This window comes from Osmerus mordax, chromosome 10, assembly GCF_038355195.1.
Source record: "Osmerus mordax isolate fOsmMor3 chromosome 10, fOsmMor3.pri, whole genome shotgun sequence".
In the NCBI taxonomy this organism is placed as follows: Eukaryota; Metazoa; Chordata; class Actinopteri; order Osmeriformes; family Osmeridae; genus Osmerus; species Osmerus mordax.
The window spans coordinates 8,038,280-8,060,818 of NC_090059.1; the positions used below are offsets into that span (position 1 = coordinate 8,038,280).

The 22,539-nt window shown below is 47.4% G+C and overlaps 2 protein-coding genes across 4 annotated transcripts; one reads left to right on the forward strand and one right to left on the reverse strand.

Annotated features, from left to right (window-relative positions):
- Nucleotides 1–6,643: 6,643 nt before the first annotated feature.
- LOC136950081 (nucleoside diphosphate kinase B-like) lies at nt 6,644–10,350 on the forward strand. 2 transcript variants are annotated; one of them, XM_067244171.1, is made up of 5 exons: nt 6,644–6,725; nt 8,297–8,426; nt 9,111–9,212; nt 9,561–9,673; nt 9,930–10,350. In XM_067244171.1, the coding sequence occupies exons 2-5, from the start codon at nt 8,301–8,303 to the stop codon at nt 10,042–10,044; spliced, it is 456 nt and encodes a 151-aa protein (XP_067100272.1). In that variant the 5' UTR covers nt 6,644–6,725; nt 8,297–8,300; the 3' UTR covers nt 10,045–10,350. The 2 variants fall into 2 exon arrangements, with proteins under 2 accessions (XP_067100272.1, XP_067100273.1); XM_067244172.1 differs by lacking the exon at nt 6,644–6,725 and having other exon boundaries at nt 8,299–8,426; nt 9,055–9,212.
- Nucleotides 10,351–10,807: 457 nt separating this feature from the next.
- On the reverse strand, nt 10,808–22,325 carry mbtd1 (mbt domain containing 1). 2 transcript variants are annotated; one of them, XM_067244169.1, is made up of 17 exons: nt 22,197–22,325; nt 21,148–21,349; nt 20,609–20,742; nt 20,069–20,183; nt 19,861–19,943; nt 19,297–19,414; nt 18,706–18,840; nt 18,499–18,587; nt 17,934–18,168; nt 17,532–17,587; nt 17,128–17,232; nt 16,797–16,944; nt 16,499–16,581; nt 15,838–16,072; nt 15,587–15,658; nt 14,813–14,962; nt 10,808–14,300 (listed from the first exon to the last, which is right to left on the reverse strand). In XM_067244169.1, exons 1-17 carry the CDS (start codon nt 22,215–22,217, stop codon nt 14,182–14,184), a joined length of 2,100 nt encoding a protein of 699 aa, XP_067100270.1. In that variant the 5' UTR covers nt 22,218–22,325; the 3' UTR covers nt 10,808–14,181. The 2 variants fall into 2 exon arrangements, with proteins under 2 accessions (XP_067100270.1, XP_067100271.1); XM_067244170.1 differs by having other exon boundaries at nt 22,173–22,307.
- Nucleotides 22,326–22,539: the final 214 nt, after the last annotated feature.

Sequence of the window (22,539 nt, forward strand, 5' to 3'; positions counted from 1 at the left end):
ATCTCTCCCAAATGAATATTCCTTTCAAACGGGCCGTCGATATTGCATCGGCCTGACAGTTATGCTAGGCCGTTTGTATCTCTGACACACTACATCTATGATGTGGACCTGGGATTGTGACTGCCTATCTATCCATACACTGAGGGAGAGGGAGGGAGGGAGGGAGGGAGGGAGGGAGGGAGGGAGGGAGGGAGGAGGGAGGGAGGGAGGGATGGGAGGGAGGGAGGGAGGGAGGGAGGGAGGGAGGGAGGGAGAGGGAGTGAGAGAGAGAGAGAGAGAGAGAGAGAGAGAGAGAGAGAGAGAGAGAGAGAGAGAGAGAGAGAGAGAGAGAGAGAGAGAGAGAGAGAGAGAGAGAGAGAGAGATCCCACACTGCTGGGATGGAAGGCGGGGGAACTGGAGTGAGAAGAGTTTACACCCTAAGTCACACACACATATGCCCTCCACACACACAGACACACACCCAGGCACCTCTACACACACCCCACACACACACCGAGTGAGAGCAACACTAGAACAGAACAACAGCTTGTCTCTGAGCAGTAGGCCACTGAGCAGCCGTTGGCTAGATGGAGGAGAGAACCCATGGATAAACATTTTACAGACTAGTTTCCATCTCTGTGTCTCGCTCTCTTGCACCCTCCCTCCTCCCTCCCTCCCTCCCTCCACATCCCCTCCTCCCTCCTCCTCCCTCCCTCCACCTCCCCTCCTCCCTCCTTCCAGCATGGCCGAGATACCAGCCAGACTCTTCCGTCGTCCAGAGTAAACAAGCCAGTGTAGACTCCAGAGGGTAAGCGAGTTTGACTGTGGAGCTACAGTTCGATACAAACCACTTCTGAGATGGCTTAGCAATCTGGCCTTCACATCCTCACACTAAAATATCTCTCGTCTTTCCCTCTCTTTTGAAAATCTTTCTCAGTTTCTCTCTCTCTCGTATTTCCCTTTCTATTTTTTCTCTCTCTTTCCCCCTCCATCAATTCAATTATACTTCTCTTTCTCTCTCCCACTCCCTCTCCCACCTCCCTTGAAGGAGTTGCCTGACAACTATGAGCATCCAGCTTGTCCTGTGGTAGTGTTGGTAGGTGGGGTGGGGCGGGGGGGTGGGTGGGTGGGTGGGTAATAACCCGCCCTGAGGTGTGGAGGGACCTTGTCAAGGGAGGGCTAATGAAGACAAAGCCCAGGACAGGGAGAGGAGAGGTGGGAAGGCGAGGGGGAGAGTGGCCTAATGCTCCGCTAATGGAAACCTCCACTGTCCTTGACACATCATGAGGTTGGAGTTGGAGTTAATGTGTTAGAGGGCCCGGACACACACACACACACACACACACACACACACACACACACACACACACCCTCCTGGTGTTTACACACGTATACAGGAGGGATGCCACACACAGGCCCACTCACAGCTCTCTTTCCCTGTCTTTAGCTTGTGCACACACACACACACATAGGCATACACAGACACCTATATACACTTACAATCATGAGTACAAACACATACACACACATGGAATCACACGCAAGCAAGAACGCAAACACACGGAAGCACATACACACTTAACCTTCTGCGTGGCCCCACTCTCAGCAGTTATGGAAATGCAGTGTGAGAGAGTGAGCGGTGATTATAACAAGAGAGCCAGTCCTCACCAGAACAGAACATGCATTTCCATATACTCTTCATTCATTCAACGGGCGCTTTATCGAAAGCGACATTCACATCTTGCAAACAGCACAGCAGGAAATCGAGGATCAGAAGTGCAGAGTTCTAACAGGGTTTCAGTAGTCAGAGTCAAGGAACGATCTGTTATAAGGCACAATGTAAAGTAAGCACATCTCAGCTACCAGGCACAGTGTAAAGTAACCACATCTCAGCTACCAGGCACAGTGTAAAGTAACCACATCTCAGCTACCAGGCACAGTGTAAAGTAAGCACATCTCAGCTACCATCTCCACTTGTCTCCCCCCCTTTCTTCATTTCCTCCTTCTGCCTCACTTTCTCCCTTGTTCTCTCTCCCCTTGCTCTCCATCTCTCTCTCTTTCTCTCTCTCCCCCCCACTCTATCTCCCTCCTTCTTCTCCAATCAAACCCGGCCGTAAATCCGGTCTCCATGCGGTCTCTGAGGGGCCGGGAGAGGTGGAGTGTGACAGTAAATTGAACACAGAGACTGTGTGTCTTGTAGTAAGTGGTCGTATGATGAGACATGCTCTATCCAGCCAGGTTTAACGCAGTCAAAGAGTAATCGACAAAGCCATTTGAGAAGTTCTGGGTGAGCTACGATGCCGTTAAGGACGTGAGAGGCGGAGGGGAGGCAGGCAGGCAGGCAGACGGAGATGGAGTGAAGGGTTGTTACATAAAAAAGGCATTGAGTTCCGACCACTGTGCAGGCAGCATATTTCAAAACAGACACATTGAATAAGACCCATACGTAGGCCTGCACACATGTACACACACACATACACACACATGCATGCAGAGACACACACACACACACAAACAAATACAACTGTACCACATTCAATCCCCTGCTCTGCCCAGGTTATTTACTGCTAACATCTTGATCTGTGATTATAACACAGGGCAGTATAATGCTATCAGAAGTGCAGTGATGACAGTGTTGGCAACCACACACACACACACACTAATGTAGAACCTTTCCTACCACTGAGAACTACAGATTGTAATTGCCGAATGCAAAACAACAGTTCAGTGTGTTGCGTCCTTGTCCTTTAAACAGAAACACAATCCGTGTGCTGAGGAATCAAGTGAAGCTGCCATTATTGTCTCTGATATAAAGTTTATTCTGAAAAAGCTGAACGTTGCAACGCCAAAAAATCATTTCTGGATTTAAAAACAACAACAGATGTAGCAATTTGTTACCGGGGAACTAGTGGAGAAAGCGGATTTTCTGCGTTCCGTGCTGTCGTCTCCATGACAGCCACTGCACATTTCTAAACCTCTGTCACGCTGCCACACTGTCACCTAGTGGTCGACAATGGAATAACATTTACTGATCGACAGTGCAGTAAAATCGTCTTCGGTATCGTACATTTTCTTTAACTGTCTTCGTATACTATGGCAATCCATAATAATATGAGAATTATAATAATATTATATAAATCCATATTTATTCGCGTAAGTGGAGGCTAGCAGCGGTGAAAGAATCCTAAAGCTCAGTATTTCAGTCTGACTGTGCGTTTTTTTTCTTTTCTTTGTTCTTCGGTGAGTAGACTATAAAAATGTCAGCACTTCGCCTTGAAACACATAGCAGAGAAATGGGAAAGAGATTTATGGTTTTGAGATAGGTCTGGCCTTAGAACTGCATCAATAATTCAGATGTTTGCAAGCTAGTTCATAGGCCATCAACTTTAGTCTTGAATATCCATTGCTCTTGTTTTTGGAGAGCAGGTTAGCAGTCGTAAGGCTTTAAATCATGAATGCAGGTGTGTGGAAAAATAATAGAATTCTTAAGTAGACTCTGTAGAAATAGAATTACCTCTACAACTCCGTTTTGGGGGTTATGTGTGTGATATGTGTGTGTGTGTGATGGATATGGGTGTAGGTGTGTGTTGTATGTGCGTGTGTGTTTGGGATTGTGTGATTACGTCTGTGTGGGTTTGTGTGTGCGTGTGGTTATGTCTGCATGTGTGTGTGTGCGTTTGTCCATGTGATGACAAGGTCACTTCAGAACAGCCTCGAAATAACTTCACAGCGCCTCAAAGAGGGACAAACTCACTAGCACAGAGATCCCCATCACCTTAGCTTGAGTCCAGACATTCAGACAGATCTGCGTTCCTGACGCAGACGTCTGCCAGTTCCGTTCTCACGGTGCGACCCGTTCAGCTCCATCAGCGGCCTCTTGGAGAGGTCGTGACCCCAACTCCACGATGACATCTGGATGACTGTGATGATCCCTGGACCTGCTGCAGCACCCAGCAGCACAGAGAAACTCAGAGGCTCATACAAGTGTGTGTGTGAGTGGGGGTGAGTGTGTGTGCGTGGGGGTGAATGTGCGTGTGTGGGGGGGTGAATGTGTTTGTGTATGATGGTGTGTGTGTGTGGGGGGGGGGATGCCGGCAGGTCAGTGAGGAAGAGAGTGAGAGAGCAGGCTGGAGGCTGGATAACCGTCAGAACCACACAGGCACGACTCTGACTCAGGCACCACAAGCACGTCGCAAACAGACAACTCTGATGATACCTGAGATTGTCTATTTACCTTCCCAGACAGCCCTGACTATTATCAGCCATAAAGCAACAATCTTCCCTGTCAAACATCCATTTACTGTATCAATCCCGAGTCACTCTACTGCCTCTCTCTCCAGCCAGACAGGCTGGTATCTCAACAGAACGATCACACTGCATTACAAGCCATTACACAAACAACTTCCTGCTCATGGCGTTTGGGCCTTTTGAATGGAACACAAATCTTCCAAAGAAAGCAAGGGAGGGATGGGGGGGGGGGACATACAGAGAGAGTGAGATACAACAAGATATACAGAGAGAGATCTAGAGAGAGAGAGAGAGAGAGAGAGAGAGAGAAGGGGACAGAGAGAGAAAGTAGGAAACAGAGAGAGAGAGAGGGATGGATAGAGAGGAAGAGCGAGAGCCAGGGGGGAGAAAGAGGCGGAAGAAGACGTGCCTGTAAAAGGACGAGGAGTCGACCACTTTCACTCAAGTCCAATTATGCTCCGGCTACCCAGGGTGCAGCTCACCAGGGGGCCTTCCAGGAGTCTGCTACAGCAAAACACTATTAATCACACACACACACACACATGTACACTCACACATGTGCCCACACAAACATGTACACTCACACAACTAGGCAGACATGCACACACCGACAGACATACACACGCTCACACACGCTCACACCCGAAACACACACACACTCACACACATTAACGTTACAGACACACACACACACACAAAGTGAAACAGCTAACAAGCTTTAGGGAGTCATCTGAATAATGTACCAGATAATCCACCACGGGCCTTTAGAATAACGAGACATTAAAACCAGGTTTAAAAGCCACCACTTGGCGGCCGTGGTGTCTAATCCTGGCTCTAAGCCCTGGTAAAAATAGGGCTGGGAGTAGCGCGCATCCAGAGAGCAGTCAGGAGATTAGGCGGAGGGATTAGCTGGCCGTTTGTTTTCTAAGAGAGCCCGCTGGAGGCTGGCGAGGAGAAGCTTGGAACTGTTCCGGCCTCCTCCTCCTCTCCTCGTCTACCCAGCAGGCCTTGCAGCCTCGAGCCTGTTACTCTTTCAGACACGCTGAGCAGACACAGAGGAGGGGAGGGGGGAGAGTGATGATGAATCATGGTTTCAAAGCGAGGGAATAAGATGGAGGAAATGAGGGTGACTACTAGTAAGATTGTGTGTGTGTGTGTGTGTGTGAGTGGGATTGAGTGAGTGTATGTCAGTATGTGTGTGTTCGTGTGTGTGTGTGTCTGTGTGTTAGACGTTTGTATCCATCACATCTTAGGTCTAATGATTCCACATAAACTGCCATGTAAAATTCCCAGGAAGAGACTCCTTCTCTCCGGAAGTCTTCCTCTCTATCCCTTTCTTCCTCTTTCCCCCTTAGACGTCTCTCTTCATCTCTCTCTCCCTCTCTCTCCCTCTCTCCCTCCCTCTCCCTCCCTCCCTCTCTCTCCCTCCCCCTCTCCTGCAGGTGTTCACATAGTGGACCAGTGGCAGGTGGGGAGGTGACATGTCTGTGTTCAGCCTTTCAAAGCACATTCAGTCTCTGCTGTGATATATCTCATACTTGCATACTGCTAAAGCGAATCCCTGGGAGCCAACACTCTCAAACCGTTTGGATAAACGGAAAAAGAGAAAGGAGTAAAGAAAGACTTAAAGTCCTTCATTCAATGATGGATATCATTGAATGTAGCACAAGCTAAAGGGGAGTACATTGTAAAATCCTCAGTATCAAACCAGACACACGTCACTGCTTTATCCTTTAATGGCAAGTTATGTAATAATAATTCATATGTGGTCACTTTATCCAGCACTTTAGATTCCATAAAGTCCACAGATTAAACAGCACTGAAACAAGATGTCACGATGTCATGAAACAACTAATCTTGTGCTGGATATTGTCTAAGATGCTAGACATCACTACCAGGCAGAATACAGTATAATCAAACAGCTCGATCAACAGTCCTAACCTGAGTAATTGGTTAAATAATGTATGGGTGTAATAATTGACTTAATGATGAATACTGACATGAATAATGTCCTAAAGTCCCGACGGCACACACTTTTTAAAGATTCTTATATTTTTACTGTATGCACCTGCCCACCAAAGTAAATTCCTTGCTGTGTAAACTACTTCTAAAACAATTACTATTCTTAAAACTTAGTCAGATTCTGATTCTATTCTGATTCTGATATGCATACCATGAAAATTCAACTTGATCCGTTGCTGAACACCGCACGCGGAAAAAGAGAAAGGGCTCGCGCAGATGTGACGTCTCACCACATATCATAGCTCAAAAAAAATATTGGAACATTTTAACAGCACATTACATGTGTTTGTTTGAATATCCTTTTTGCGAGGGCATCGCGCTTCCGTCATCATGAACGTTTTCAGCAGTCCAGCTTTAGTCCCCGCCTCCCGGTATAAAACGGAAGCTGCGTCCTAACAAAGGATTACTGAACTCACCGGCTCAGCGGAATCAGGACACGTCGTCTTCCTCCCTAGCAAAATCATTTGTCAAGAAGGTAGGCCTGCTGTGGATCTATTTATGCATGTTTTTAAGTTAGTTATAAGGCGATAGACATTGTGAATTACATGGTTGTTTTCATTCGTCACCTGTGTTGTATTTGAGAATCGTTTTGAGGGTATTTGTAACTTTTAAAAGCATTTCACTTTGATCTAAGGCCGAAATTACGCGTGTTTAAGTCAGTGTTTATTTATGTCGTATAAGCTATTATAACGTCTGCAAGCAACATTTACTTCTACTCGCTCCTCATGATGCCGGGCTGGTGCACCCGGAGAAAGTACACGCATGCACACCGGTAACTTCCTGTTGCAGTGTAGCGCAAGGTATAGTTTAAAAAAGAAATAAACCATTTTGTTTTAATCTTCACGTGTTTGAACTTGATTGAAGGAAGACAGGGTTGCATATTGGATGGATCACATTTAATGGCGATCCGCGTGTAGGCTAAACGGTGCTAATTGACACGTCAGACAAGCTACAGTAGCCGGAACACAAAAGGCAAGAATGAGGAGTCGCTGTCTGATGTGGGCCCGATCAGGTTGCAGGGAGCCTTTGCCACGTGATTGTCTCTGAATGAGTTGGTATCTGATATGGATGTAGTTTAAAATTTGGGTGGTGGAAATTAGTTTGTGTTGTATACAAAACGCATTATTGGTGCCGCTAACTGAAATTGAGTATGCAGTCCTTGATATAAAAAGCTAGCTAGCAACACCACACACGCGGCATGAAGTAAGTAGGCCTAGCTAGCCGGCTAGTTTCAGCAGCGTGGCTTTTTCCTCGCGGGGCGTAGCCGAGTAAAAACGGGTGCCTGTCTAGAGCCGTCTACTACAGTGACGTTTTTGAAAGCCAGAAGGCCTTCGGTCAAACTTTGGCTGGGTGAAGCGATTCAGTGACACCTACATCACCATGTCTAACTACTTAACTCTATATTCCTGGTGATGTAATGTGCTTAGGTCTCACTTAACTCCGGTCCAAGCATTATCACATGACCACTTTCATATGTTGGTAGCTCTAAAAACGTTCGTTAGTATCACTCAAAAGCATAAATATGAACATGCATGTTAATGTTTAGGCTACGGCCATTGAGGGGCACGTTAATACAGTTTGACCTGGCACAAGATGACATAAAATGTCAACAGTATTTAACCTACTTGGCGTTTGTGGTGGCTACAGTACTTCTCCCATGGATTGATTTGGTACTAGTCCAAACTCCGGGATTAGACATGCGCAGCAAAGAGCGTTTCTAGCCATGCGCAAAGATTTGGTGCGGTCAGAGATTAGCTAAATTACCTTCACGGTAGCGGATCAAATGTTTACACCGGAATGTCACCTGTCAAACTTCTAACGACAAGTCTGAGGGTTTAGTTGCGAAGAGGGTCTGCGGTTACCGGGCTTTGAGGAGCCGTTAATGATATTTCAGCTGTAATGGGGTCGGGGGCGTCAGCTCCTGCCACCGGCCCCCAAACCGATTGTGCCAAATGCGCTGCAGAGAAGACGTAAGTTACTTGTCTTGGAAGTTATAACGAGTTTTAATGTTTTTGGATTCCCTTCACTTCCTCCCTTTGCTTGCAGCACCATGTCAAACGAGGAACGTACTTTTATCGCAATCAAGCCTGACGGCGTTCAGAGGAGGCTAGTCGGTGAGATCATCAAACGGTTCGAGGTGAAGGGATTCAAACTCGTGGGGATGAAATTCCTGCATGTAAGTTACATGGCGACATTCACTCTAAATTTCATTTCTGTGATGAAGGTTCTTAACCCAGCCAACGGGTCTTTTTTTTTTTTTTTTTTTTTTTTAACTAGTAGTTAAGGTTATAAAGTGGTCAGTTGTCCCCCTAGTCCTTTACATGATTCCACAAGTAAAGTGGCATTAATATGGTGCTGATGCAACCATTTACCAGCTGTCCTCTACTCCAGTCCAGATTAGCTTGCTTGGCTATTCTTAACCAGAGCAGTGCTTAGGCTGAGTTCTGATCTATTCTGATCTACGGCCAGAGGAAATCTCTTCACGACCCCAAAGACCAGGACAGCCATCGCCATAGGAACCATATGATTGGCATGGCGGTCACTTCAGGCTGTCCATGCTACAAAGCAGGATCTGAGGGCTGCATTAGCCCGTCTAGTCTTGACTCCAGAGATGTTTTTTGAATGCCACTGCAAGCAGCTTCAACTCCTGAATTGCAACCCTGTCAACTGATTAGTTTGTCAATAGCTTTATCTGAGTTTTTGCATAGATAAGAATCGTTTAAAGTTGTGTAAGAACCATTTTGAATAAAACAAACTGTCGGTGAGGTTTCCTATGAACGAAGGACCTTTAACCACCCCATCAGTGTGTGTATGTGTGACCATTCAGTAGATGAGGAGAGCTCATAATGTGTGTCTCCAGGCCTCAGAATCTCTGCTGAAGGAGCACTACGATGACCTGAAGGACCGGCCCTTCTTCCCCAGCCTGGTCAGCTACATGAACTCTGGTCCCGTCTGCGCCATGGTGAGTCCAGACTCGTCCATCACGCCACACATTAGAGGGTTTGTGGTTTTAAGGGTCCGCCGACCCCATTGATTGGAAACAAATGTGCTGAAAGTACTAGCCCTTTCTGGTGTGCCGTCAGTTCATATAGAACCACTGAAATGTACCTTTATAATTTTATTCATTTACATGTGCTCCCCCCCCCGAGGCATGCAAAGTCCTTATTGACAGAAGTGTGTAGTTCTAACACTGTTTTAGTGGTCAGTCTAGGAACCGTCTGGCTTTACCATGAGAACCCGGCTTTGGTGACGCAAACCCTCTTGAATGTTTGTGACCGTGGATGCTGACCTGGTGTGTTTCTGTCCTGAGGTGTGGGAGGGGATGAACGCAGTGAAGACGGGCAGAGTGATGCTGGGAGAGACCAACCCTGCCGACTCCAAACCAGGAACCATCAGGGGAGACTTCTGCATCCAGGTTGGCAGGTGAGTGATCAGTCCACTAGCCAATCGGTGACCTCGGTGGTGCCCTCCGCTCCAGGCGGCAGGGTCTTGACCCAATCGGTGTCCATCTACTCCCACCCCCATACCTGGCATCAGATCTGAGTTACTTCACTTGGAAAATAGGAGTGGGGGGTGGGATGACAACCAGCCACATGTTAGCAACTTAGAATTTAGGATGAGGAGGGTCTAACTAATGAGGAATGCTGCTTTCTTGACTGACTCTTTCTCCCACCTGCAGGAACATCATCCATGGCAGTGACTCCGTGGAGAGTGCCAAGCACGAGATCGGCCTGTGGTTCAAACCAGAGGAGCTGGTCAGCTACACAAGCTGCTCCCACGACTGGCTGTATTAACTGGTCTGAATCAGTCCACCCTCATCTCCCCTGATCTCATCCCATTGAGCTGGGCACACTAACTGATCCTGGATCAGTGTCCTTGGATGTGGTTTAAACGGGGCTTCTCTGAGAATCTCGCCACCTCCCCAAGTGTGTGTGTGTATCAGTGGTTGGTCCATTCCAAGGTTCCCATCCCAGTTGGCTCCATTTCAGTTACATTCCTGAATGCACTTAACGCAAATGTATCGTTGAATTTACGTTCGACTGTTTTGATTCCATTTGTCAAATGGCGATTTACTTTCCAATAAAACGCACACAATCCCATCTGTTTGCCATGAGCCTTTCTATATACACACTTGCTCTTTAGCTCTCTAGCCTCATATGTATACAGTATCATGCATGAGCACAGTTTAGTAGCAGGTCAAGATGTCATAGGTTAAAATGTCCCCCTCTACAGCTGCTAAATGACTTGGATCCCAGATGGAAGAGGTTAATGACTACTGCTTGTCGGGACAAACCGCCCTCCATGTTCAGGCCCATTTTTGCCTGACAACAGAAAGGGAGATTAGCCAGACCTGTAATCTCAATTTGAGATTAAAGTGTAGATTTGAGGCCTGTTAATGAACTGTTGACCTGGACTGAATCACCCAGGAAGGGCAGGGAGGTCACCACATTGCCTGAAATAGGATTGCTCTGACCTCAACTGTCCTTCAGAATGGACGGAAAGCCAAATGAATCCACGAAGCATGCAGGTTGCATGAGAAAGATGAGGAACAGAATGTACCAGTTCATACAATATTTTATTCAGTGTAAAAAGTTGGTTCTTACAAAAATCATTAACATTGTTTGACAGCCATGCAGAAATGGTTTTGCAATGCTTGTAAACAAAAATGTATCAATTTAACCAACATCGTCCCAAACATTTGGTTTATTTACAAATTCAAGGGGTGGGGAAAAGTATCAAACCTTAATCACAGCACAAAATTACCAGAAAGGAAACATACTATCAAAAGATCTTTTTATCAGTAAGTTCATAATGTACCTCAAGGGTCAGGATTCATTTAAATTTTTATACGTAGGTATTTTTTTCGACATAATTGTGTTATTTGTATCCAAAATAAAATTTGAAACATAACTTAACCCTCAATTCACATTTGCAGTTTGACAGTCCCAATACAATAAGTAATTTTTATCAAATATATATATATATAGCACCACGATATTATGTTGGAATATAATGGGGTAAATGACATACAAAATACCCGTGTTAGTATTCAAAAGAAAATCCAAAAGCCCAACTCTACAAGTACCTGCACGGAGCGGTCAACATCTGCCTAGGTCTAAGCAACACTTCAAAATGGGTCATGTGTCAGCTCCTGTCACACCATGTTGTTTAGACCCATCACACCGTTCGCCGATCGACCAGACCAGTGCAGGAGGTTGACGAGAGTCTGCAAGTAGCACGATCTAAGACCATTACAGCAAAACAAGTTAAGCACAGCATCACCAAAAACTCTACACGCCCTCTCGTTTATTGAACTAAAACAGTGCAACCAAACCCCAACACCCATCACGCCACCCGATATAAACACCACACTGGACACCAAACACTATCTGAAGGGGCGAGGTATTGATTATGAAGTTGGGCTTCAAGACGAAAGAAAAGAGTATCTTGACGGACAGAGGAGGGAAGCATCAGTCAAACGAAAGAAAAAAAGGTTGAAGAGTTGATTGTGCATTAGGATCCATTTGGGTTACGAGAAGATAGCAGCAAAGTTATTCTATAAAAACAGTTGTCTTTTTCCCACCACTGAAATGTTTACAAAGGTATTACGTAGTTTGGTCAGTGAACTGATTGAGACGACCGTAAAATGCCTTATTAATGCCTTGGTGTTTAGTAAGCGCCGTGCACAATCTCGTCATTTTAAACTGTAAACCTTTCCCCTTGCGAAGATTGTGAGACGAGTTTTATTGCTCGATGTAACGTACAACTGTAGTTTAACAATCCCTCCTATGGAAAAGGAGAGGTCATGTGTAATTGCACATCGATGAGGAAAACCAATACACAACACGATGAACGCTTCGTCACAGAAGTATAAAAATGCACACAATCATGGGATGACGGGGTAGGCTAGATGAAGAGGTCTACCATGTTGTCTGGAACGTTAGAAAGCAAAGCATTTACACCTATAAAGTTTAAAGCGCGAGAAAGAGCGTGAGACACATTAACACAAGCGGTGAAGTGATTGCAATAAAATAATAATTAAAAAAATGACAAACATTGACTGGTAAGACCTTATACTTTCTCGAAAAAAGGATACGCATTGTTTGAGTGATTTTGTGTAACGTCACAGAGCAATTATTTTTCGGATTCAACTCTTTGAAACGCTCTTAACAACCCCGTTGATTAAAAGTCTTAGAAAATGCAAATACTTCCTGAGAATTTTATGGTGGACCATCCTGGTATAGAAACAGATCTGGGTCAATGACCGTCACTGAGTTTGTCTATTTATGCTGCATTCTATATAATATAGTTCTTATACAGAGGGTCAACTTTAGGTTAAGCCATCATCATTAAAGACCATCAATCACACCATCACCACAGTTACGCCACAGTACTGAGATAAATTAATTATAGATTAGGCTATATTACTTTGTGCATCCATCATATTGTAAGCTTTAAAACGTATAAACTTAAGGGTCTGTTAATTAACGGCAAATACAGAACACACTACTATTATTGCATAATATAATTCAAATCGAGAGGACTACCTCGGTTGTGCTGTGTTAGGTACACTGTTGTGTTTGGTGTCGCCTCCTCACGCGGAACAGGGAGCGGCCTCCAAGTCGTCTACATGGTTTACGCGGTAGTCTGAATTCTCCAAAACGTATCAGGAGGTAGAGCAGAGATCAGTGGAGAACAACAACAAATAAAATTGAACAAATAAAAATTGTTATCATCGTAAGGAACATTGGGGTTGTCTGGAAAACAAGAACTCTGGCGAGTCTCAGGTCATAACCCGCATCATGTCTGACCAGCAGAAGCCCCCCAAACATTGAAATTAAAAATAAATTGGTCATTGGGAACGAGATTAGGAAGTAGGTGGGTTTTAACTAGTCTGACAGCCCGTGTGCCATGCTTGCGCTGCCGTCACTGACCCCAGGTGGCAGAGACAGCTGGGCGGTTTAACACACGACACGCTTGTTACTCTGCGGCTCTGTTGAACACTTCGACAAATTTTGCATCATTACGGCTCTGGAACCACCCAAACCAAAACAAAAACTAACCCCCGAAAGCAAATGTCAACGAAATAAGTTAAATCAAATGTTTGCATATCTCAATGTGATGTGTACGTCTATGTTCGTTGCTTGCCCACCACTGAAGAGCAGGTGAAGGTTTGTCTAACAGGTGAACTGGACCGCCTTTGCTGTAGTGCAGTCTGTGACAGTGTTAATCTACTCTCTACCCAAACAATCCACTGGTATACCCGCGCTTCGCTTTTTACCAAGAGGCAGACTAGGTAACAATATGCAGACATCTAGTCTGAGTGTATACTATAGGGTCCCAGTAAGGTTTGTGATTTATACAATATACTATTCAACAGCCACTGTCTTCAACTTACAATCCTAAATATCTATATAGAGTTTATATATTTAGGTCACATACTATATGAATGTTCATACTTAACAACACAATCAAACAAGAACACCACCCACACCCCTATCCAGCCACAGCGGGGCTATTGATAAGAAATAATCAGCGTTTAAGACATAAACAAAAGTCACTTTCATATTTTAAAAAAAGAAAGAAAAATCTACGAAAAAAAAAATACAATATTACAAAGAAGTCAACTCTGAGAAGTTCAAGTACTATTAACAAAGCAAGTCCACCTGGCATGAAATGTTCCAAAAACAAAATCAAAATAGTAAGTGGAACAAACTGAAACTGAGATCCTGGCTCAGAAAAGTCTCTCACAGTTTGTACAGGTCTCTGGGCCCCCAGAACCAGGGGCTGAGGCTGAATGGAGGGGTGGGGAGAGGAACCAGGGGCTGTGTGGATGGAGGGGGGGGGGGGAACCAGGGACAGATGCTGGGGATGGAGGGGTGGGGGAGAGGGTCAGGTTCAGGAACTAGCCCTGAACCGCCCAGGCTGGTTCAGGGCTCCTGCTTGATGTGGTAGCTGCCAGAGCCGTTACTCTCCTGGTCTGAGATGCCCTGGGAGAAGGTGAACTCGTCCACCTCGGCCGACTCCTCTTTCAGACGTAGCAGAGAATCTGAGAGGGGAGGGGGTGGAGAGCATTGTGGGGAGACAGGGAGATAGAGGGGGACGGGGAAGCGGGGGAGGAGGGAGAAAGGCAGAGGGATAGAGAGGGATAAGAGAGAGAGGGGGGATATATAGGTGTAGAAAGACAGATTTTGGAGGGGGAGAGAGAACAGGGAGAGGGGTAGGGAAAGGAAGTGATAAAGAGAAAGAGTGGGGGAAAGAGGGAGAGAAAGAAAGACAGACAATAAAGAGATTGAGACGCGATATCCTGTGGAAGGCACCCCCATCTCGAGAACACAGAGGGCATGATAGAGAAACACTCAACACTGGAGTCGCCAGGATCCACCTTTCCAATATCATCCTGATACCCGTTTTATCATCATCATCATCGCTCAGTGGTTAGAGCATTTGACTGTATTTAGGATTTTTTGCGGGCTCAAATCACGTTGCTTTCGGATAAAGCATGCTAGCGCCCGCTGGTTGTGTGGGGGTCTCAGTGGTTGCATTAGCAGCGGGGGTTACCTGGTTTGTGGGTGTGGAGGTGGGTACGGGGTCGGGGGCGTGTGGGGCCCGGGGCGCAGTAAGGGGGCGGGCTCTGCTCCTCGTCCCCTGAGAAGCTCCTCCTCCTGCCTGCCTGACTGAAGGGCCGTCGACCAACCGGAATCTTCCTCTCTAAACATCAAGTCAGAGTCCAAGTGAGTCACCAGGGGGCATGGTACAGACAGGGGGCAACACGCAGAGGTACACAGGGAACAGCAGGACACTGCTTGGCTAGATTCCGTGTTTGGGGAACTTTTAAGTATTATTTCTTCAGCATTTGTATTGGTTGCTGAGGTGTAGCGCCCTCCTGTAGCATCCCCTGGTTAGCTAGACTCACCGGCTGCCACACGCAGGTAAGCCATTGGACCGTTGCCCATCAGACAATAAGAGAACATATTTTGGGCGTTGGCATTTTTCAGTGTTTAAGCCCTACTTCCTGTTAGAGCTTTAGTGATGACATGACCACCGAGGAAACACCACTTCCTGAGACATCAGTTCGTCACCTTCACACCCATAGGAACATGCACCCTGTGTGGCTTGACTTCTTGTCATGTGACTCCTTCACCACCCAATGAGAGCCCAGGGTAGAGAGAAGCGTCCTCCACCAGTGGGGAGATGAGATAAGAGGAAGATAGGAACTGTGCAAAGGTGAGGTGTAGAAAGATGAAAGAGGGAGAGATCGAGAGAAGTAGAGAGAGAAACAAGAAAGAGACAAGTGGAGAGAGAGCGAGAGAGAGAGAAAGAGGGAAAACTCACTTTTCTTTTGTCCTTTGTACTGCTGGGCCTTCTTCTTCTGCTTTGGCAGAGGAGGCGGGATCTCCCTGGCACCTTGAGTGACAGGCAGCAGGAGCCAGTTAACAGACAATACAAGCGTTTCCTGTTATGATATACTAACATGAAGCTTCATAGGTTTCCATGTATATTTATAATATGTATGTATGTATATACACACCTACATACATAGTGTGTGTGTTAGTGTATGTATATGAGTGTGTGTGTGTGCTCACTCTGTGCCGCGGGGGGCTGCAGCTGGTACCCTGTCAGCTGACACCAGCCCACAGGGTAGAGGTCAGGTGACCTGCAGTCCACCCACTGGTCGTACTCGTCCTCCCAGCCGTCAAAGTGGATCCGCAGCAGGCGGTGGACGATGCGCGTCACCGTGGCGACACACACCAGCCGGGGCTCCATCAGGTCGACGGCTTCCAGCTTCATACCCTGCTGGAAGCCGTGGTTGGGAACGTCCTGCGAGGGGAGGAGAGAAGGCGAGGGGGTGAAGGAAGAGCAGAGGAGGCGAGGGGGAGGAGAGGAGAAAGAAGGCAAGAGAGAGGGGAGGGGACGAGAAGGAAAATGGAGAGGAGGAGGAAGAGAGGTGAAGGTAAAGAAGCAAAAGAGAGGAGGTGTCGAGCAGAAGAGGAGAGCGGATTATCACAACAGAACCACGGATCTGCACTGAGAACATACCCCCTCATGTCGTGACCGACATACATTCCTTACACATCGCTACAAATACGATAGCATCACGGGGGGACAGAAACACAGATATGACACCAACAGACTCTGGCTTTCAGCTCTCGGAACATAGAGTCTTGGACCGTACACCTGCAAACAATGTGTCACATGGGAAGTACACACAGCAAAGAGGAAGACAGCCAGGGTCTGAGGGCCTACCTGGTTAAAGAGCTTCACAGGAGCTGCTATTGAACCCGTTTCTCTGAGGTAGTCGAACCAATTTAATGGCAGTTTAGTGTACCCTGTGGAGCAGAGTCAGTACTGAGGCCAGGCATACACACACACACACACACCGAGATAGAGAGGGGGGGGGGGGGGGGGTCGAGAGTGAGATACAAGCGGAGAAAGGAGATAGAGGTTGGATGAGAAAGAGAGGGGCGAGAGACAGAGGGGATTAGAGAGAGAAAGAAAAAGAGTGCAGGGTGGAAGGGGGGGGTGGAGGGGGGTGGGGGCGTACCTCTGGGGGGCGTGAGCTCGATGCTGTTGATTTCACAGAAGCCAACGGGGAAGATGGAGGGGGAGCAGGAGTGGTAGCAGAACCAGTCGGAGCCGTCGGCCGCCTCCGAGCCATCGATCCCTATCATGAGGTACCCGTCAGCCAGCACCTGGGGGGAGGGGGGGGGGGGGAAGAGAGAGAGACACAGAGAGACATAGAAGGGACATAGTAAGAATACAAGCAAAGAAAGAATACATTTGTTCCTGCGCCGTGTGTCCGTGCGTGTCTCGTACAGACAGGCAGGTGTGTGTGTGTGTGGTCTGAGATGGACAGGCAGGTGTGCGTGTCTCACCTTGCGTACGGTGGCCACGCAGATGGCTGACAGGTTGAGAGGGTCAATGGCCTCCAGCTTCATGCCGTCCTTGAACCATTCTCCGCTCTGGTCCACGTCCTTCACCTGCGGGCCACAAGACAGGAGGCTGTTGTTGTTGTTGTTGTTGTTGTTGCGCTGTAGCTGAGATGTTATTACCGTTCACTGTGCCTGGGTGAAGGATGTGTGGTTACTTTGCAACGTGCCTGGTACACACAGACTGGATCTGACTCTCTGGATAGACTCAGATAGATAGCAACTGAGTCTGTTCAGAGAGTCATATATAGCAACTGAGTCTGTTCAGTGAGTCATATAACTGAGTCTGTTCAGTGAGTCATATAACTGAGTCTGTTCAGGGAGCAGCAGAAGGCGCAGTGTTCCGGTACCTTCTGGAATAGCTGAGGAGACGCGTCCATCTGGCCCTCCACCTTCTTGGACACGTCTGAGGAAACACACCAGCCTCGTCAACACACAGTGCACCATGAACATGATGAAGCAGTGCACCATGAACATGATTAAGATGCTTGGCTGAACCTTATTAAGTCTTTTCAAAGTCTGAAATCATGTTTCCGTTGCACTTGAAGATAATGTTTCTTGGCACCAATCACTAAAATACTAGTTTGAGAAACAGCACACTTCTTAATCCTTGATTATCTGCTGCACTTACTAAAGGAATAACATTTCCTCAGTCCAAAAAATAAATAAATATTGTGTTGCATATAAAGAAGTATGCTACGTTTAATCTGCCAGAGTGTCACGTGTGCAAGCCGTGTACGGTGTGGTCTGACCGGATCGTTTGAAACGATGCCCGATGCTGCGCGACCAGCCGATGCAGTGGATGAGAGGGCTGTGCATGTGGCACCAGAAGTCGTCCGTCCCGTCCTGGCTCTCCTCGTACACCAGCCTCAGCCGGCCCCCGGTCACCTGCTCCACCAGGGCCACCCGCGTCCGGCACAGGTGGGTCTTATCCACCACCTCCACGCGCATCAGCTTCTTGAAGGGGTACTGCAGGTTCTCGTGCACCTGGGTGGGAGGAGGGTGATGGGGGGTGGGGGGGGGGGGGGGGGGGGGAGAGATGGGAAGGAAGGAAGGAAGGGGGGGTACGAAGGTGAGGATATGGGTGAGGAGGGGGAGGGAGAGAGATATGAAGGGGGGGGGGGTACGGAAGTGAGGATATGGGTGAGGGAGATAGGAAGGGAGTAGGGGGGGGGGTATGGAGAAGGGAGACATGGGAGAGAGGAGATGGGGGGAGGAGGGTACATTGAAATAAGGAAACCCCTTAAAAGCACCACTTTCGTCCCCCGCCCTGTTGAACCCCCGCAGGTGTGTGCGGCAGGGTGTGGGCCGTCTCACCTTCGTGGCAAAGTCTGGTGGGAGTGTTTTGGCTCCAGTGAGTCGTTTCACAAGGAAAGCTTTCCAGTTAGAGTACTTATGCTGTATGGCTGCAAGAAAACACAACAAACAAACACTTCAGGAGATGTTTTTTTTATAAAAATGTATTCAGCTGAGCTCATATAGGGGTCTGGGGAGGGAGGGGGTCGGGTTAGAGGAGGGGCTCACTTTTTGGCGGGACAAGGGGCTTGCCGCTGGAGGCGCACCAGCCCACCGGGTGGACCTCAGGAACACACACGTTGTACCAGAAGTCCCTGCTGCTGTCGCTGTCGAAGCCCTCGTACCTCAGCAGGGCCTGGAAGCCTGGAGGACACACAGTGGTCAACACATACACACAGGTACACACACATAGGTACACCCAGACAGGTAGACACCCAGACAGGTAGACACCCAGACAGGTAGACACCCAGACAGGTAGACACCCAGACAGTTAGACACCCAGACAGTTAGACACCCAGACAGTTAGACACCCTGACAGGTAGACACCCTGACAGGTAGACACCCAGACAGGTAGACACCCAGACAGGTAGACACCCAGACAGGTAGACACCCAGACAGGTAGACACCCAGACAGTTAGACACCCAGACAGTTAGACACCCTGACAGGTAGACACCCAGACAGTTAGACACCCTGACAGGTAGACACCCAGACAGGTAGACACCCAGACAGGTAGACACACAGGTGCACGAGTCCCCAGTTGAATGACTCAGCAATGTCCCCAAACCACACTGTAGCCCCAATCCCAGAATGGAGCTCACCTGCAATTTTGACGATCCCTGCTATCCAGTAGACTTTGGTGGAGAGGGTAGTGTCTGAGTTAATGACCTCCACACGAACCCCCTCTGAGATATCCCCCCAGCACGTTCCCATGGGAACCTGGGACACAGAAAGAGAGAGAGACACAGAGAGAGAGAGAGCGAGAGAGAGAGAGAGAGAGAGAGAGAGAGAGAGAGAGAGAGAGAGAGAGAGAGGAGAACAGAGTTAACAGAGAGAAGTTAAACACACTCAGCTGGCCTCAGTCTAACTTCTTAATAAGAGAACACCTGACACACACACACACACAGAGAGAACTGGCCTGAGAGAGAAAGAGAGAGAGCGAAAGAGAGAAAGAGGGAGGCAAAGTCTTCTGGATGTCAAATCCAACTGCCTCATAAACAAATCACAGAACACCTGAACTCCCCATTCAAAGTTCAAACCCAAACAGGAAACTAACAAAAACAAATGACACGATCAGCAGAAATGGGTTGTCACAACACATGCATGGGCCATTCTGATTGGTAGGCCCCTCCACCACCCGTCAGTTCCTGGAGGAAGTCTCTTACATGTTTGAAACAGCTGACAGGCGCTCCTACAAGGTTATTGCTACAGATGTATCGGCCCCAGTCAAAACTCTCCACAGGGACCACTGCAAAGCACAAGAGAAGCATCACACATCTGCATAAAGAACTACAGATCCCTTGTACCCACCACGCCCAGGGTCCCGTATTCGGCGAACGAACACTACCGAGCATGGGCGGCACCCAAACGTACCTGCTTTAGATTTGGCGAGGTTCTGTTGGCTGGCTTGGTACTGGGCGTACGCCGCTAACTTAGCCATGAGAGGCTGTTTCTGTAAGACCTTGGCCTTTTTCGTAGGCGGTTTACCCTGCAGGGAGACGCATCGTTTCAATACTCTTAGCCATGACCGTACGCACAGGCCCCATCCCTTTTAGCATGACACACACGACAACAAAAAGGAGGGGTTCTTGCGGGATCTGGTTTCTCCTGCCATGCATTTGAAACACGGCTGCCCTAGCTATGGTCACGTGCACAGTACCAGCGTATCCACGTGAAACACTTATTGAATAATAAGTTGTATGAGACAATTGACGCTGTGTTGCAATGGCGTGTTTCAATACCCTATGACAATATAGTAAGTCGCTCTGGATAAGAGCGTCTGATAAATGACAATGTAAATATGCACTATCCCCCTCTATCAGCAAGTAACACACACACACACACGTTTTCTTGTCAGACAACATTTTTTAACTACACATGAAGAGTGGCTGTCTCTGCGTGGGCAGGCTCTACCTGGAGACGGGCCAGAATGCTGGCTTTTTTTGAATTGGAGGAGTAGCTTCTGGAACAGGACACGCTGCAGAAGCGCTTGGTCTTGGAGTAGAAGGCATCTCGCACGCCCACCATCCCACACATCTCACACGTGGCTGAGGAACACAGAACACACGTAACTAAAAGGAACGTCCACAGAAGCCAGAATCGTCCCTCTCTGCCTAGCAACACATCAACTGCGAGCGTTCCATTTTGACTTTGGGAGATGTTATAAATGGACCCGTTTTTATATCACGTGACACACACACAATACCTCACATTACAGTCTGCTGACGGTTTCATCTGTCAACATGCATCAACATCAACTACCAGAACTACATTCAAATGAATTACCATTGAAGCGACACAAATGCGCCCAATTCAACAGGTTATTTAAATAACCCATGCAGTGACTACAGATCAAGTGGTCGAGGGTTCAAATCCCCCCAAAATGTAGCTTCTGCTAAATGAACACATTACTGTTTTGTAACATGCACGGATTCTGATTCTCGTGTACTGACCCATTCCGGCCTTGCCATCGGGGTAGGTGTACACCTGCCCATTGTTCTTGATGATGGGCAGGCTGGGAGGGATGGGGGGAACCTCGTCCTCGCTGTCGTCGGAGCTTGAGCTGCTGGTGGACTCCTCGCTGCAGCTGTCATACCCGTCAAACATCCCGAACGAGTCTCGGCGCTTACGCTCTGAACGCGGGGTGCGCTGGGCCTGCGAGAGGGGAATGACAGGAGGAGAGAGTGTAGGAAGTTGACAAAAAAAGGAGAAAGGGTGGCACGGACAGAGTTGTGAGGTCTAGATGCTAGTGTAGGAGTTGCTGTACGCAGACAGGCTACTTGTTAGACTCTGGGATCAAACGGTTAAATCCCCTACAGACGAGTCACAAGCACTAATCTCTAGTCCTGCCCACGGGTTAAACGGCATGCAATGACACATACAGGTTGTTAGGACATTGTATTTAAAAAATGCACGCAACATGTGAATCTTTAATGGTCAATAAGTCGAGGGATACTGCTGGGAGCCATCTCTATCACAGGTTTGTGTCGGGGGCGGGGTAACAACCAAAAAGCTCTTGTTACTTGCTGGGTAGCTAGAGCTATCTTTATAATCCGTCCAAAGGATTTTAACACGTGAAGTTTATGTACAGTATATATACACACACACACCAACCAGTCTGTGCTAGCAGCTTTACACTTGAAATTAAAGTTATGGCGAAAAACCTAGCAAGCACAAACCTGCTTTTCCAGTTCTGAGACCTAGCTAAATAAGTAACGTTAGCACACTAGCTAGCTAGTTAGCAAATACATGATCAGATGGCTGTTGCAAGCTTGATTTACTAATCTATAACACAAACCGAGCTATAACCATTTCATGCATCTCCCAACACGAAACTATTACAGGGGTTTTATATAGTCAGGAAATGTAAAGAGAAGCTAGCTAGCTTTAGCGCCGTAGTGCTAGCCAGCTAGCTTTAGAGGAACTGATAACAACAAAGGGGGAAGCTAAGCTAAGCTAAACTCGGAAACTGACGAACCTTATTCCTTGCAAATTAACTCACCAAGTCCCTTGTATCTTCCATCAGCCCGTCATATAGATAGAGTACTTTCTTACTGGCTAAGCTTATAGTAGTAAAACCCTTTAAAAAGGGCCAAAATATGTGTAAAAATTGAGCCTCAGTCCCAGAAATGGGTCCAAGCAGGATATCAACAAAATTACTCTCTATGTACTACGCATGCGTGAGTGTAACCCAGTTTAATGTGATTGGCCGGTCATGAACGGTCGTCACCGACAGATGGAGAAAACAAAACAGTGGGCATCCCATAATGAATTACTCCCCCTCGTTCAGTGAATACATCGCGATCAATGATGACATCCAGCCTCTGTTGAAGTTTCGATCTCAG